At 45.3% G+C, this 18,002-nt stretch overlaps 1 protein-coding gene across 1 annotated transcript in view; it reads right to left on the minus strand.

The window, feature by feature from the left end:
- LOC115081109 (extracellular calcium-sensing receptor-like) overlaps positions 1–18,002 on the minus strand; it is a 116,626-nt gene that overhangs the window by 39,220 nt on the left and 59,404 nt on the right. The window contains exon 5 of the mRNA XM_029585622.1: positions 6,077–6,200. Within this exon, the coding sequence (XP_029441482.1) occupies positions 6,077–6,200 (124 nt within the window). The remainder of the gene's footprint in view (positions 1–6,076; positions 6,201–18,002) is intronic.

An 18,002-nucleotide genomic window follows, 5' to 3' on the forward strand; every position in this document is an offset into this window, starting at 1 on the left:
CATGTCCCTGATGTCCTTCGTCCAGGTCTCCAGTCGTCTTGATGTTCCTGATGTCCTTCGTCCAGGTCTCCAGTCGTCTTCGTGTTCCTGATGTCCTTTGTCCAGGTCTTCAGTTGTCTTCATGTTCCTGATGTTCTTCGTTTGTACCTCCTGATGTCCGATGTCCTTCCTGATGCCGTTGCCTTCATCTCTGCCTCCATGCCCTGGTTCCTTGATGTCCACTTTCCTGTTGTGCCGTTGTCGTGGTCTGCGACCATCCCATGGGTGGGTTGTGTAGGGCGCCTCATGGTACAAAGGCCATCTTCATCTCCACAGTGCAACCATCCGGAAGACTTCTGCTTCAGTCCTAAGTTGTTTAATCTTGAGAATTGAATCCTGTGCTTGAGTCTTCTCCCGGTCTTTGGAGCCTATTACAATTCGCATCCGTCCATGTCAAGATTCTGTTTGAACCTGCTCTGCACCAGCGTGGTCCACGACCAGTCCTGTGGGTTGGCTGTGTAGGGCACGGCCCGGTGCAGGCCTCTTCAGTATCTTCGTCATGTTCCGGTATCAGCTTCCACTTTCTCTCCTAGAGTCTGCTTCGAGCCCAGCGTGGTCCGCAACCAGTCACATGGGTAGACTGTGTAGGGTGCGCTGCCTCGCAGTCTCGACCCAGTGCTTTGATCCTTGTCTTCGTCCACAGTGTCCTCACTTCAGCCTACGTCTACAGTTTCCTCGCCTGAGTCTTCGGCCCAAGTCTTCTGTGTTCTAAGGACTCTGTTTGCCCTCATCCTCTGTCCAGCCTGCCGCCTCTTGCCGTACACAGCGGCAAGTCCGAAAGGCTTGGAACGGTTGGAGGACTGTTCATCGACCAACATTGCATTGTTGGTCATCCTGGGGCATGCAGGTCCGGTACAGGGTCAGACCTTGTATCCTTGTCTTTGCTTCAGCCTTGCCCTGTTCCTCGTTACCCATGCTCGCACCAGCTCATTTCCCACGATGTGTCTTGGGGCTCCTCCCTGAGTCATGCCGTGGCTCAAGGGCTCACAACACCCACTTCAGAAACGACCGTGCCCTCGGTTTGTAACAGCTGCCGAGGCCGCGCTCTTAACAGTTAATAAACATGTGGATAAAGATGAACCGGTAGATGTAGGGTACTTGGATTTTTCAGAAGTCGTTTGACAAAGTTCCTCATAGGGATGTGAATCGTTTTTTGATGATTTAAAACAATCGTCAGATATATTTGAAATCATTAGAGCCGCAATACAATAGCAATTCCCCCGATTTATCGTCAAAAAAATCGTAAATCGGGGGAGGGGGGAGGGTGGGAAAACCGGCACACCAAAACAACCCTAAAACCCACCCCGACCCTTTAAAACAAATCCCCCACCCTCCCAAAATGTTTTAGATTACCTGGGGTCCAGCGACGTAGGCCCGTATGACATAATGAGGGCAAAGGTAGCGCCGGCGCATTTTGAATATTGGCAATATGGCCAAAGGGCCACCGGCGCCCTTTCTATTAATGCAGCCGTGGCCAGAGAGCGGGAGATTGCGCTGGGACCCCCCTCCCACTGGACCGCAGGTAATTTAAAACATTTTGGGGGGGTTCAGGAGGGTGTGGGGGATTTGTTTTAAAGGGTCGGGGTGGGTTTTAGGGTTGTTTTGGTGTGCCGGTTTTCCCGCCCTCCCCCCTCCCCCTATAAATGATTTTTTAACCAAATAAAATTAAGACAATCAGATTCCCCCCCCCTCAGCCAAAATCGATCGTTAAGACGATTGATCACACGATTCACATCCCTAGTTCCTCATGAGAGGCTTCTAGGAAAAGTAAAAAGTCATGGGATAGGTGGTGATGTCCTTTCGTGGATTACAAACTGGTTAAAAGACAGGAAACAGAGAGTAGGATTAAATGGACAATGTTCTCAGTGGAAGGGAGTGGGCAGTGGAGTGCCTCATGGAACTGTATTGGGACCCTTACTTTTCAAATATTTATAAATGATCTGGAAAGAAATACGATGAGTGAGGTTATAAAATTTGTGGATGATACAAAATTATTCAGAGTAGTTAAATCACAAGCGGATTGTGATTCATTACAGGAGGACCTTGCAAGACTGGAAGATTGGGCATCCAAATGGCAGATGAAATTTAATGTGGACAAGTGTAAGGTGTTGCATATAGGGAAAAATAACCCTTGCTGTAGTTACGCGATGTTAGGGTCCATATTAGGAGCTAACACCCAGGAAAAAGATCTAGGCATCATTGTGGATAATACTTTAAAATCGTCGGCTCAGTGTGCTGCAGCAGTCAAATAAGCAAACAGAATGTTAGGAATTATTAGGAAGGGAATGGTTAATAAAATGGACAATGTCATAATGCCTCTATATCGCTCCATGGTGAGACCGCACCTGGAATACTGTGTACAATTCTGGTCGCCGCATCACAAAAATATATAGTTGCTATGGAGAAGGTACAGAGAAGGGCAACTAAAATGATAAAGGGGATGGAACAGCTCCCCTATAAGGAAAGGCTGAAGATGTTAGGGTTGTTCAGCTTTGAGAAGAGACGGCTGAGGGGGGATATGATAGAGGTCTTTAAGATCATGAGAGGTCTTGAATGAGTAGATGTGAATCGGTTATTTACACTTTCGAATAATAGAAGGACTAGGGGGCATTCCATGAAGTTAGCAAGTAGCAAATTTAAGACTATTCGGAGAAAGTTCTTTTTCACTCAACGCACAATAAAGCTCTGGAATTTGTTGTCAGAGGATGTGGTTAGTGCATTTAGTGTAGCTGGGTTCAAAAAAGGTTTGGATAAGTTCTTGGAGGACAAGTGCATTAACGGCTATTAATCAAATTTATTTAGAGAATAGCCATTGCTATTAATTGATGAGTGGCATGGGATCTTCTTAGTGTATGGGCAATTGCCAGGTTCTTGTGGCCTGGTTTGGCCTCTGTTGGAAAAAGGATGCTGGGCTTGATGGACCCTTGGTCAGAACCTGCATGGCAATTTCTTAGGTTCTTATGTCTTACATTTCACCTCATAGCCTTCCAGGCCTCTTTACTCCATCAGTTGTTGCCTCTGTGTTTTCCAGGCATGTGCAGCTGTTACGCTCTCCTCCTCCAGAGGGGAGGAGTTAGCTATCTGCTATCGCTCACCCCGCCAGGAGGGTAGAGTTAGCAATATATTCTGATTTTCTCCTGAAAGAGGGAGGAGTTAGTAATATGACATGATCTGCTCCTCCAGAGGTGAGGAGTTAGCTATCTGTAGTGCTTACCTTGCCAGGAGGGCGGAGGTAGTAATCTGTTAGCGAACTGCTGTTAGATGCTCCTGTAAGGAAGGAGGTAGTAATCTGTTATGGAGCAACTCCCCAGGGAAGAGGAGTTGACAATCTGTTCAATGATACTCTTCTGAGGAAAAAGGCTAACAATAGGTATATTGTACTTCACTTCAGAGATAGCAATCTATCATGCCTCCGCTACGGAGTAGCAATCTGTTATTATTATAGGCTGCTGGCAAGTCCCATAGAAAGAGAAGGTAGCTTTCTATATAGTACTTCCGTAAGTGGTGGAAGTGGTCGGTAGTGGTTGGTTCCCACAGAGTGATTGTAGTGTAAGAAATGACCACTAGGAGAAAATGGTGAATCCCTGGGCCGATGGCAGATGACAGTGCCCCCAGGAGTAGATCTTGAGAGGAACCAATGGCTAGGCTAGAATATGAGAAACATAAATAGTTCTTTATTAGACTGGAAGCTGCACCACCAGTGGTGGCAGTAGTGAGTCGAGGTGTTCGGCAGGGCTGAAGTCCTTCTGATACTGGAATATAATCTCTGGCTCGCTGAGCTGTAGAGAGAGACTAGAAGTAGTGAGTAGACAGGGTATACTGGATACAAGATGGTACACTTACAATAGTAGATGTGTGCAATGGTCTCTATGCCACAGAGAGTCTTCAGTATATTCAGGAACAGGAGCCGTAGGCGATCACTGGTCCCTATTTACAGTCTGTAATAAGAACTCACAATAGCTGTATATGGAATGGCTTCTAGCGTAGAAGAGAGTCTGTAAAAGATTCTAGGAACATGGTCCCTCATGGAGCAAGTAGCGATTCCTATCTGCAATCTTGCCAATAGGGATGTGAATCGTTTTTTGACGATTTAAAATATAGTCTGATATATTTTAAATCGTCAAAAATCGTTAGAGGCGATATATAATAGGAATTTCCCCGATTTATCGTCAAAAATCGGGAGAAGGGGGAGGGGAAGGGGGAGGGCGGGAAAACCGGCACACTAAAACAACTCTAAAACCCACCCCGACCCTTTAAAATAAATCCCCCACCCTCCCGAACCCCCCCAAAATGTCTTAAATTACCTGGGATCCAGTGGGGGGGTCCCGGTGTGATCTTCCACTCTCGGGAACGACCTCCTGCACTCGAATCGTGTTGCCGTATTGCAAAATGGCCATACGGCCGGCGCCATTTTGCAATACAGCAACACGATTCGAGTGCAGGAGGTCTTTCCTGGACCCCCGTTGGACTTTTGGCAAGTCTTGTGGGGGTCAGGAGGCCCCCCCAAGCTGGCCAAAAGTCCCTGGGGGTCCAGCGGGGGTCCGGGAGCGATCTCCTACGCTCGTGACGTCGGGGGACAGGAACCAAAATGGCGCCGGCGCTACCTTTGCCCTGTCATATGACAGGGCAAAGGTAGCGCCGGCGCCATTTCTATCAACGGACCCGTGGCCCGAGAGTGGAAGATCACACCGGGACCCCCCCACTGGACCCCAGGTAATTTAAGACATTTGGGGGGGGGAGTTCGGGAGGGTGGGGGATTTATTTTAAAGGGTTGGGGTGGGTTTTAGGGTTGTTTTAGTGTGCCGGTTTTCCCGCCCTCCCCCGATTTACACGATATTTAAAAAAACAAAACCGCGACGATCCGATTCCTTCCCCCCCCAGCCAAAATCGATCGTTAAGACGATCACTCACACGATTCACATCTCTACTTGTCAATGTAACTCTCGATTTCCATACCTGCGATAACATCTTGGACGGAAGGGAGTCTTCAGAGCTATAGGAATGTAGGTCCTCATGGAGCGAGTACTGATTCCTATGTACAATAGAACTCACTGTGTTCACGTCCGTGATCGCCTCCAGGCAATGAGGAGTCTTCTGAGTATCCAGGGACGAAGGCCCACGAGGAGCGAGTACCAGATCCCATCTTGCCAATCTGAAATCAAGAAGAGAGAGCGAGCCCCCGTGGAGCGCGTACTCCTGGTAAGTTTGAAAAGGCCGAGCAGTGGAGAAGGATTCCCCTCACTGACTCGGATCGTTGTTGCAAGTATCGTGGAGTGCTGAAGCAAGTCCTGTTTGAGTTCCTTGTTTCAAGTAGCGTGGACTGCCGAAGCAAGTCCAGAGGAGTTCCTTGCTAATTCGTTAGAGGTTAGCAAACAAAGACCTTTTAAAGCGGTAATGGATGATGTCACTACGGGGGGGACGCCCCTGAGGTTCGCGCCCTTGCTGGTGCAAAGTCTGGAGTGCACGCCCGTACGTCATCAGGAACATGGCGGATCCGTAGCATCAAGCCAGCCCGGGAACACCGGGACCAAGAAGCAGGGAGAAGCCACGGCTGCATCTGTCCTTCAGAGCCAAAGGGAGTCGCCAACAAGGTAGAGAGGGTGGAGCAAGGTTCGAGAAGAGGCACGAACGCAACAGCAGCTTTGCATAGTATGTGTGACTGATGATGAACAGCGCTCCCTGGTGGCTTCCATTGTATCCATGCACACTGTGCAAACCCCTCCTCCTCCAATAGACAGACTTCACCATGCATATTATAGATATAGATTGTTTGTTAGCTTCCAGGACCTCATAGGTCTCCTCTGAGATCACATCATATATACATACAATATAATATAATTCTTATTGGGAAATGTAATTTTTAAGATTGCAATATATATGTTGGAAGATGTCTGTCTATTAGCACCTGTTCAGAATTGAAAATTCCAGTAAAATATTTGCCCATTGAACTGATCTAGATGGAACCCCCATACCCTCTAATACCAACCCTCCATCCTACAAGAAGTGCTCATTACAGGGTGGAATTCATAGCACTCACCGGTTTGGTTACTAAACTCATCTTCAGAGCAGGGGATGCAGTCAAAGCAGCAGACAGGTTGCCCATCCAGACTGGCCTTCCGGAACCCAGGACCACAGCTCTCACTACAGGTAGAGACGGGAGCCTTAATGGAGAGAAGTGTGAAGGGGAACAGAGCAAATTTATCTATTAATAATGAACCAAGGGACTCTCTTTTTCACACAAGAAATTATGTTATGTTATTTATTTAATACTATTTATATCCCGTCTATTGTGAAACAATTGTACTAGGTGGGTTACAACATCTTAAAATCAAACAATCTTAAAATACAGCAGATAATAACTGTTGTGATCTTAACTTGGAATGACGGTATATAAAACACCTAAACAAACAAGCAAATAAATAAATAAATAAATATATAATTAACATACATAATACATAAAAATCTACACAAACCTTTTATCATGCTAGCCATCAATGAGAACACACTTATTTCAGGCTAAAAATTTGCTTAAAGAAATGGGCTTTTAAATGTTTTCTAAAAAGGCAAATTTTGTCAATTGTACGCAATTTCTCTGGCAAAAGGTTCCATAGCTTAGGCCCCATCACAGTAAACTTCTAGATCTTGACATTTTTTTTTAAATTCTTTATTTATCAGTTTTAACTTTACAAAACCATCAATTTTGCAAATACAGAAAAAAACACAGATAGGATGGAAAAGAAAAATACCTATATTCTATAAACATTACAACATATAAGCAATAATATTTAAACTTTCATCCTTCTTAAATTTATAAATCAATATACAATAAACTTGCATGAGTTTTTAGGATCCGAAATCATAGAGAGTGTCTAATAAAAGAATAATTCATTTTTTAAACAATAAGGCCGACATCTAACAACCACTTATCTTTTACGTATTAATGGGAGAGGATGTAAGCGGGGTTTAGATGTAAGAAAACTTTTTAATTGCTGAAAAGTGAAGAATATATTGACTTCTGCTCCTTTCTTTAAGATACACTTACAAGGAAACTTTAATTTAAAAGTATATCCCAACGTAATAGCTGTTGGCGAAGGGTTAAAAATTCCCTACGCCTTTCCTGAGTGATAGGAGACAAATCAGGAAACATTTTTACATTTTCATTATGGAAAACGGTGGGAATCTTCCTAAAGTAATTTTTCATTATTAACTGAACATCCAGCAATGATATTAACAAAACCAATAACGTAGCCCTGTATTTTACTTCTGCTGCCGAATCTTCTAAAAATTCAGTTAAATTTTCCTGTATATTTACTCTATTTGCTGTTGAAATTACTTTAGGCAAAAAGAAACATTTATTTATAGCAGGTTAATTTTCTTCCTCAAAACAAAGGACTTCCTTCATAAATCTCTTTAAAGAAATATATGGGTTTTCACCCAAAACTCGTGGAAAATTTAAAATCCTTATGTTTAAGTGTCTAGAGGCATATTCTAATGTTTCCACTCTTCTTGCAATGAATTGGTTATCTTTAACCACTGCAGCTTTAACCTTTACATTTTCTTGCTCCTTTCCTCCAGTTTCACAATTTTCCTTGAAACTTGATCAAGTTTCTTCTGAAATTCAGACGAATTTTGGGAGCCTTCAAATGCCAATAACTCCACTTTTTCACTTAGTTGATTTACAGCAGATACAACCCCCACCATCAGGTCCCATAATGCAGCCATAGTCACAGTCTCGGGGCGGTCTGGGATTTTCAGGGGTTTAAGCGCTTGGGCAGTTTCTTGTGGTAATGGCAGGAAAATATCCACTGGACTTACCCAGCTACCCCTTCTCCCTGTCCGCATCCAGATATTCCGGCGCCGGCACTCACTTCTCCTGGGACGACCGAGTTTGTAGAAAATGCTTGAAAAGCTGCGGTCAGCGTTGGCGTCTCTGCCTGTAACCCGGAAGGTGTTCCCACTTTCAGCGCGTCGGGTTGAAACACCAGCCCCGTTCCTTGTGTCGGTGCTGCTCTTTGCTCTGGACTCAGGGTAGTCTCCTCCGGAACGGAATCCTCTCTCTCAGACCGCCGCTTAAAGGGCTCCTCGACTCCTGGTACATCTATGGTTGAGGAGGTAAGGAACCAGGTAATCTCCTCTTGTAGTACCGATATCAGTGGGGGTGTCGAGGGGTAAACTCTGACTTTACCCTTCCTTTTAAGTGGCATATTAGGAAATTAAAGCAACTTTTCTCGAGAAAAAACAGGAGCAACTTGGCGCCAGCTCTTAACGTGCCGCCATCTTGGATCCCAGGACTTTGATCTTGACATATTTAATTTTACTTCCTTTGCTGGTGGGATTACTAGCAGCTTCCTATCACTGGATTGCAAAGAACGAGCAGGAATGTAGTATTTCAAAAGATTTGCTAAATAAGGCCGGGATTCATCATTCTTTGCATAATGATGAATCCTGCGAAAACAGGGAGGGGGGGGGGCGGGCCTGCGAAAGCCCGCAGCCTTCGCACCACGGCAGTTCGCCAGATGCTGGCTTTCGCACTGAATAGCGCCACCGTTCCGACTCTGAGCCCCGTTCTGGACGAGAGTCTCCCTAGCGCGAGTGTGTGCCCTTTCCCGAGACTTAAAGGGGCCGCGATGCGCTAGGGCTTCCGGACTCCCTTTGATGATGTCACTTCCTCTGGAGTATTTCAGGCAAGCTCTTGCAATCAGAGCTTGCCTTTGCAACTGGCTTCCTCCATAGTTGTCTAGGCTCCTGCTACTGTGCCTGTCTCTAAGGATCCTGTTGTTTGACCGCTGCCTGACCTCGACCTCTGCTTATTCTTCGACCACGTCTGACCTTCGGAACCTGACCTTCGCTGATTGACCATGCTTATCCTCCAGTCCTGTTCCGTCGCCCTGTTGTCTCATCCCCTGTCTGTTCCTGCACTCCCCCAGGTAGTACCTTTGGACTGACTCTTGGTGCTGACCCTGGCTTGCTTCTTGATCCGCCTCTCTGCCTGCTGCCTGCCTGTGACTTCTGCCTGTTCCCCGACTTGCCTGCCTGCTGCCTGCCTCCTGTCTTCGTCCTGTCTGTGACTTTGTCTGACCTCCGGTATCTGATCTCTGCCCTGTTGACCATCCTTCGGTGTTGCGTTCGTGCCTCTTCTCGCCCCATGCTCCACCCTCTCTACCTTGTTGGTGACTCCCTTCGGCTCTGATGGACAGATGCAGCTGCGGCTTCTCCCTGCATTTTGGTCCCGGTGTCCCCGGGCTGGCTTAATGCTACGGATCCCCCATGTTCCTGATGATGTAAGGGCGTGCACAGCTCTCCAGACTTTGTACCAGCAAGGGCGCAAACCTCGGGGGTGTCCCCCCCGTAATGACATCATCCATTTCCTCGGCCTCAAATTCCTCGGCCTCAAATTCCTCGGCCTCAAATTCTACCTCTATGCAGATGACGTTCAAATCGTCATTCCCATTCACAACTCTCTCTCAGATGCCCTTGCCTTCTGGAACACATGTCTTGCCAACATCAATGACTTCCTCACCAACATCCACCTCGCTCTAAACTCCTCCAAAACAGAGCTGCTCCTTATCTCTCCTCACCTCCCTCCCAAACCACCGATCTCCAACGATCCAGCTTTCAACGTCATAACACCCCAACCCACAGTAAGAGACCTTGGGGTTATCATAGATCAACAACTCAATCTCAAAAAACAGATCAACTCCATCCTCAAAGAAGGTTTCTTCAAGCTTCACATCCTGAAGAAACTCAGACCCCTCCTCCACTATCATGACTTCCGCACCGTCGTCCAAGCCACCCTTTCCTCAAAGCTGGACTACTGTAATGCCCTCTTCCTTGGCCTACCCTCCTCCACCACCAAGCCCTTACAAATGCTCCAGAATGCCATCGCCAGGGTCATCACCAACTCAAGGAAAGCTGATCACATTACCCCAATACTCAAAGAACTCCACTGGCTCCCCATCGCATCCCGAATTCTCTTCAAAATTCTAACCATAGTGCACAAGTCCATCCACTCGCACAATTCCAATTGGTTGGATGAACCCTTTCGTCCTATACGCACTGAACGACCCACTCGCACTGTCAACAAAGGCACCCTCTCCATTCCCCCTTTGAAAAAAGCCCACCTCTCCTCTACTAGGGACCGTGCACTATCCATTGCAGGCCCTAAACAATGGAACACCCTCCCTACCACTCTCAGGCTAGAGCCATGTTACGCCAAGTTCAGAAAAAAACTTAAAACATGGCTCTTCCGACAAGCCTACCCTGATTAAGTACACCGACTTCTGCAAGTATCTTGCCTACGCCTTGTATATTCCTGTAAATAGTCCGTTGCAGTTTTTATTTATTGCTTTAATTCCTCCACCTCCTGCTCTTTGTATACTCCTCCTTGTTCGCCCTCCCTGTTCATTGTAATTTCTACCTTTAAAGTTACATTGTAAACCGGTATGATGTATGCATACTAATACCGGTATATAAAAGTTTTTAAATAAATAAATAAATAAATAAATAAATAAATTTCCACTTTAAAATGTCTTTCTTTGCTAACCTCTAATGAGTTAGCAAGGAACTCCTCTGGACTTGCTTCGGCAATCCACGCTACTTGCAACAAGGAACTCCAATGGGACTTGATTCTGCAGTCCCCAATACTTGCAACAATGATCTGAGTCAGCGAGGGGAATCCTTCTCCACTGCTCGGCCTTTTCAAACTTACCAGGAGTACCCGCTCCACGGGGGCTTCGTTCTCTCTTCATGATTTCAGATTGCCAAGCCGGGATCCGGTACTCGCTCCTCGAGAGCCTACGTCCCTGGATACTCAGAAGACTCCTCATTGCCTGGAGGCGATCGCGGACATGAACACAGTGAGTTCTATTGTACATAGGAATCGGTACTTGCTCCATGAGGACCTACATTCCTATAGTTCTGAAGACTCCCTTCCATCCAAGACGTTATCGCAGGTATGGAGTTCGAGAGTTACATTGGCAAGATTGCAGATAGGAACCAGTACTCGCTCCACGAGGCCCATGTTCCTAAAATCCTTTACAGAATGTCTTCTACACTAGAAGCCATCTCAAAGACAGCTATTGTGATTTCTTATTACAGACTGTTTATAGGAGCCATTGCTCGCCTATGGCTCCTGTTCCTGAATATACTGAAGAATCTCTGTGGCATAGAGACCATTGTAGACATCTACTATTGTGAGTGTACCATCTTGTATCCAGTATACCCTGTCTACTCATGACTTCTAGTCTCTCTCTACAGCTCAGCGACCCAGAGATTATATTCCAGTCTCAGAAGGACTTCAGCCCTGCCGAACACCTCGACTCACTACTGCCACCACTGGTGGTTCAGCTTCCAGCCTAATAAAGAACTATTTGTGTTTATCTCATATTCTAGCCTAGCCGGTGGTTCCTCTCAGGATCTCCTCCTGGGGGAACTGTCATCTGCCATCGGCCCAGGGATTCACCATTTCCTCCTAGTGGTCATTTCTTATACTACAATCACTCTGTGGGAGCCAACCACTACCACCGCTTATGGAAGTATTATATAGAAAGCTACCTTCTCTTTCTATGGGACTTGCCAGCAGCCTATGTATAACAGATTGCTATTCCCTAGTGGAGGCATGATAGATTTGCTATCTCTGTAGCGAAGTATAATGTACCTATTGTTAGCCTCTCTCCTCAGAAGAGTATCATTGAACAGATTGTCAACTCCTCTTCCCTGGGAGTTGCTCCATAACAGATTACTACGTCCTTCCTTACAGGAGCATCTAACAGCAGTTCGCTAACAGATTACTACCTATGTCCTCCTGGCGAGGTAAGCACTACAGATAACTAACTCTTCACCTCTGGAGGAGCAGATCATGTCATATTACTAACTCCTCCCCCTTTCAGGAGAAAAGCAGAATAGATTGCTAACTCTGCCCTCCTGGTGGGGTGAGCGATACAGATAGCTAACTCCTCCCCTCTGGAGGAGGAGAGCAGAACAGATTGCTAACTCCAGTGAATCTGGCTGTCAAATATGAAACACTAACTTCGGTGAATCTGTCTTAAGTTAGTTACCTTTAACTTCAGAGAATTCTACCTTCAAGAAAAGAATTGGAGAAGCCTAAACTTGAAGCCAGCTTTCAAGAAAGAATTGGAAAAGCAGAACTCCTGGGGATTCAGCTCAAGGTCTTGGATATTTGTAGCCCATGGAACCGGCTCACCTTTCTGCCTTGCAGGCTATACCGGGCCTGGCTCAACGCCTTTCAGAACTGCAACAAACCCTGAAGAAACTTACTACAGCCTTTCACCAGCTTCATACACAGAAGGCACAAAGCACAGCTTCTATACAAGAAAACCAGTTATCAGAGATAACTTTAAAATCAGCTGTTCCACTGGCGGCGCCTGTCGATTCTCCAGAGAACTACAGAAGACTCGAGGCATCCTGAACCAGTGCAGCTTACACTTCACTCTACAACCTTCATTGTTTCCCACAAGTATCTCCAAGACCAGCTACATTCTGTCCTATTTGGATGGGAGAGCCTTGTCGTGGGCTTCTACATTGTGGGAACACAAGGACCCTATCTTGCAGGACATAGAAGGATTTATGGACTTGTTTAAATCAGTCTTTGATGACCCTGCTCGTATGTCTGTTGCTGGATTTGCTTTGGTGGACTTAGAGCAAGGTAACAGATCCCTGGCGGAATTTGCCATTGAATTTAAAACTCTAGCAGCAGAGCTATGCTGGGACCCCAGATGTCTGAAGACACTCTTTTGCAGAGGCCTGAACACTCGCATAAAGGAAGAGTTGGCTGCTCGTTAGACACCTGACTCGCTGGAAGAATTGATATCCTTAGCCACTCGGATTGACTGGCAGCTCCGAGACAATGTGAAGGAATCCGGCCTAAGATGTTTCCTGGGTTAAAACCTACCAGTGCTTCTGCACGAACAAGGGGATCAGCGCCTCCTGCTGTGGAGAAGAAGGAACCGAAGGAATCTGGTCATGGTCACTTGATGTCTAAAGAGAGAAGATATAGAAGGAAGAATGGCCTGTGCATGTACTGTGGTCAGCCAGGCCATGATGTTTCTGTTTGCCGTAGTCGTCTGGAAAACGGACAAGCCTGAGTCCCGCGGGAAGACTGTTCTTGGGCTATACAGTAATATCTCCTCCACTCTCTCGTCCAGTCTCGATGAACCCTGAACCAGTGACGGTTCGAACCTCTGCCCTGAAGGACTCAGGGGCAGGAGACAACTGAGACAACTGAAGAGAATGCCTTGGACTCAGGGGCAGGAGACAACTGAGACAACTGAAGAGAGTGCCTTGGTATGCTCTTCTCATTGGCAGGAGACCAATGAGAAGAGCATACCAAGGCACTCTCTTCGTCCCTCAAGCTAGAACATCTCTAAGGAACAGGGCCTTTTCCATTGCAGGACCCACTCAATGGAACAATCTCCCACCGGACCTCAGACAAGACCCTTGCCCAATATCCTTCAAGAAAAAACTAAAAACATGGTTACTCAACCTTGCATTTCCAGAATCCGCATTTTAGCTAATCACATTCTCTCTATATTGCAACTCATCCCTGCTCATTTCTCATCACAAATTTGGTTTGGTGGTTTAAGTTCTCTCTCATATCTCACTTTTTTTCACTAACCCATGGTCCCTTTTAAGAGACCCTCAGATACCCCTTAGTCTTATACTGCTTGTCTTTCCTCTATTCCTAGCCCTCTGCTTATCATCTTATTTTTTACCCTAATAGATCCATTCCCAACTCATTGGATCGATCGCTTTTATGACATTTATGACTATGTAATTCAAATTGTTTTCCTGGTCAGTTAAATTTATAACTATGTTGCCCAGTTTATTATACTGTATGTTCTTGGTTCCATGTATCGCCTTACTGGCAGTTTTTTGTTCCTTGTAAACCGGTTTGATTTGTATCTAATGCAAGAAGATCGGTATATAAAAACTAACAAATAAATAAATAAATAAACTACCATCTCAGATGTTTTGTGGAATACCTGAGGAGTCCAAGTGGTAAATTTGAAGATCCAATATTATATCACACTATGAAGTGGGCCTTGGACGATTCTTTTCACCACCACTTCTTTTGAGGATCTTATCAACATCACCAGCAGTCTTTCTATTTCCTGCTGGTAGTCATAGCGGTTGCTATGCACGCCATAGCTAGGTGGCGCTCTTCATCTACAATGTCTTCTTGGATTACAAATTTGAGAACTTTCTACCTACTTGGAAGCCGTGCTGAAGGACTACAGCACTGTTGATTCCAAAGTAGAAGTCATCTCTACCTCTCAAGTTGTGTTGGTTCATGTTCCTAGAATCCTTTACAGACTTTCTTCTATGCTAGAAGCCATTTCATATACAGCTATTGTGAGTTCTTATTACAGACTGTTTATAGGAACAAGTTCTCGCCTACGGCTCCTGTTCCTAAATATACTGAAGACTCTCTGTGGCATAGAGACCATTGCAGACATCTACTATTGTGAGTGTACCATCTTGTATCCAGTATACCCTGTCTACTCACGACTTCTAGTCTCTCTCTACAGCTCAGTGACCCATAGATTATATTCCAGTATCAGAAGGACTTCAGCCCTGCCGAACACCTCGACTCACTACTGCCACCACTGGTTGTTCAGCTTCCAGCCTAATAAAGAACTATTTGTGTTTTCTCATATTCTAGCCTAGCTGTTGGATCCTCTCAGGATCTCCTCCTGGGGGCACTGTCATCTGCCATCGGCCCAGAGATTCACCATTTCCTCCTAGTGGTCATTCCTTATACTACAGTCACTCTGTGGGAGCCAACCACTACCGACCACTATCACCACTTACAGAAGTATTATATAGAAAGCTACCTTCTCTTTCTATGGGACTTGCCAGTAGGCTATATATAGAACAGATTGCTACTCCGTAGCGGAGGCATGATAGATTGAAATCTCTGTAGCAAAGTACAATCTACCTATTGTTAGCCTCCCACCTGAGAAGAGTATCATTGAACAGATTGTCAACTCCTCTTCCCTGGGAGTTGCTCCATAACAGATTACTACCTCCTTCTTTTCAGGAGCATCTAACAGCAGTTTGCTAACAGATTACTACTAGGGATGTGCAGAGCAAAAGTTTATGTTCATAAGTCCATAAGTCGAAAGGGGGTCCCATTTGCGGTCAATATGGACATATGGAGAATTCCATAAGTTGAGTCTATGTCCATAAGTCGCCCATTAAAGTCAATGGGGAAAGGATTTCCAGCCTATTTTTGGCTGCAGAATTGGGGTTTTCTTATCAATTGGCCCAGGAGAGAATTCCCTTTCCTTTGTGCAGGGAAGGACTCCCTGGAAAGGGTCCACCCCTAGAGTTGGGTGTACCCGGTGTTTACATTGGCGTCCAGTGAATATCGTTGGCGTCTAGTGAATTCCGTTGGCGTCTAGTGAATTCAGACTGTACTTACGCACTTCAGCTGATGACAAAGGAATTGGAGGATCTCTCAGAAATAAGAATACGTGTGGGAACACAAGGTCTGGATGAACAGGCAGGCACAGCAATGGAGTTAAAACACCAGTAGGAACACAAGGCCTGGATGAACAGGCACAGCAAGTAGGTTAAAACACTTGTGGGAACACAAGGCCTGGAGGAACAGGCACATCATTCGAGGACAGAGGTCAATCCCAGCTAGGGACACAAGGCCTGGATGAACAGGCAGGCACAGCAATGGAGTTAAAACACCAGTAGGAACATGGATGAACACGGATACTCGGATAGTAAATTTTTTTTTTAATGGATTTATATTCTTTTTTTAAAAAGTTTCTAGCACTTCATACTTGATTACACTCAGGTACTGTATGTATTTCCCTATCCCCAGAGGAACACAAGGCCTGGAGGAACAGGCACAGCAACGGAGTTAAAACACTTGTGGGAACACAAGGCCTGGATGAAGAGGCGCAGCAGTTGAGCACAGAGGTCAATCCCAGCTAGGGACACAAGGCGAACAAGCTCAATCCAAAGCAAATGAGCTAGCCCTATTCTTTCAGCAGAAGATTTCAAACACACTTGCTCTCCTTCCTACCAAGACTGACTACAACACCTCATTCGATAACACCTACATTCTTAAGGGAGTCAAGTTCGACAAATTCGAATTAACATCAACCAAAGAGATCGAATCCATTCTTAAAAGGCAGAAACCATCCAGCCACCCATCGGACAACATACCTTCCAAGCTACTGCTACTTATTCCAAATATAATCTCTGGTCCCTTAACCAAAATCATAAACTGCTGCTTAACTCAAGGACTCTACCCAGATAGTCTAAAAAACGCATCCCTGAAACCACTCCTCAAGAAACATAACCTAGACCCTGGTGTTCTGGCTAATTTCCACCCTATCTCGAATCTACCATTTTTAGCCAAACTCACAGAGAAATTGGTCAACATCCAGCTCTTGGATTATTTAGAAGATCACAACTTACTTTTCCCTTCCCAATATGGGTTCCACAAATCTCGCAGCACAGAAACCCTACTCATATCTCTAACTGATCATATTATTATGGGTCTAGACAAAGGACACTCCTTTCTCCTAATCCTGTTAGACATTTCGGCGGCTTTCGACACCATCAACCACCTCATCCTCTTGAATCGCCTTTCAGACATAGGCATTTTGGGAACAGTCCACAATTGGTTCAAGTCGTTCCTCAGTAATAGAAGTTTTAAAGTCTAAATAAACAATAAAGAATCACCATCTACAAATTCCTCCCTTGGCGTACCACAAGGTTCATCCCTATCACCTACCCTTTTCAATATTTACCTCCTTCCCCTTTGCCAACCGTTAACTAGTCTTAACCTCATTCACTACATCTATGCAGACCATGTTCAGATTCTTATTCCCATAACAGAATCTATTAACAAATCCATCCCACTCTGGAACAACAGCTTACAAGCCATCACTAATCTCCTCAACAGTCTAAACCTGGTCCTCAGTGCCTCTAAGACTGAACTCCTCTTCATTTCCTCCAACCAAGAAAACCTCCCATCTCAGATCCATCACAAACACCTTCTCACCCACACTCATGTGAGAGACCTTGGAGTAATTATAGACAACTGTCTTCACCTAAAGAATATGATCAAAACCACAACTAAAGAGTGCTTCTACAGACTTCAGGTGTTAAAAAGACTCAAACCTCTCCTATATTTTCATGACTTCAGGACTGTTCTCCAATCCCTAATTTTTGCCAAAATTGACTACTGCAGCGCTCTCCTCATTGGCCTCCCCAACTCAACAACCAAGCCCTTACAGATGATACAGAATGCCGCAGCGAGAATTTTGACAAGCACCAACCAGAGAGACCATATTACGCCCATCCTCCGTAATTTACACTGGTTACCAGTCAGTAGGGATGTGAATCGTGTGCCCTATCATCTTAACGATTGACATCGTCTGGCAGGAGAAGAAAATCGTGTTTGGCACGATTTTTTAGTTAAAAAATCGTTAAAAATCGTTTTTTCCGATTAGTGCGCACTAACTCCCAGTTAGTGCGCACTAACTGAAAATGATACAATTTGACACTTTTCAGGTCAGTTAAGGTCAGTTTAGGAATGAATATGTATTCCTATTGGCTGCCCTCTTATTTATTCATGTTACCAAGGTTCCCACTGACAGTATATGGGGGATGGGAAATGGAAACAGTTGGTAGCTTGACAAAACAAGTAATGTGATCAGTCAATGTGACTAGAACTTGTGCCCTAACCCTGATACCAGGGGTGTTGTGATCTTCCTGCATACAGTGCCCTAACCCTGACACCAGGGGTGTTGGGATCTTCCTGCACACAGTGCCCTATCCCTATTAATACCAGGAGTGTTGTGATCTTCCTGCACACAGTGCCCTAACCCTGACACCAGGGGTGTTGTGATCTTCCTGCATGCATGCATCTTGATACATAAAGATTTCCATTTTGAACTGAAACAGTCTTAATAAAAATG

The sequence above is a fragment of the Rhinatrema bivittatum genome, chromosome 19 (assembly GCF_901001135.1).
Source record: "Rhinatrema bivittatum chromosome 19, aRhiBiv1.1, whole genome shotgun sequence".
NCBI classification, from domain to species: domain Eukaryota; kingdom Metazoa; phylum Chordata; class Amphibia; order Gymnophiona; family Rhinatrematidae; genus Rhinatrema; species Rhinatrema bivittatum.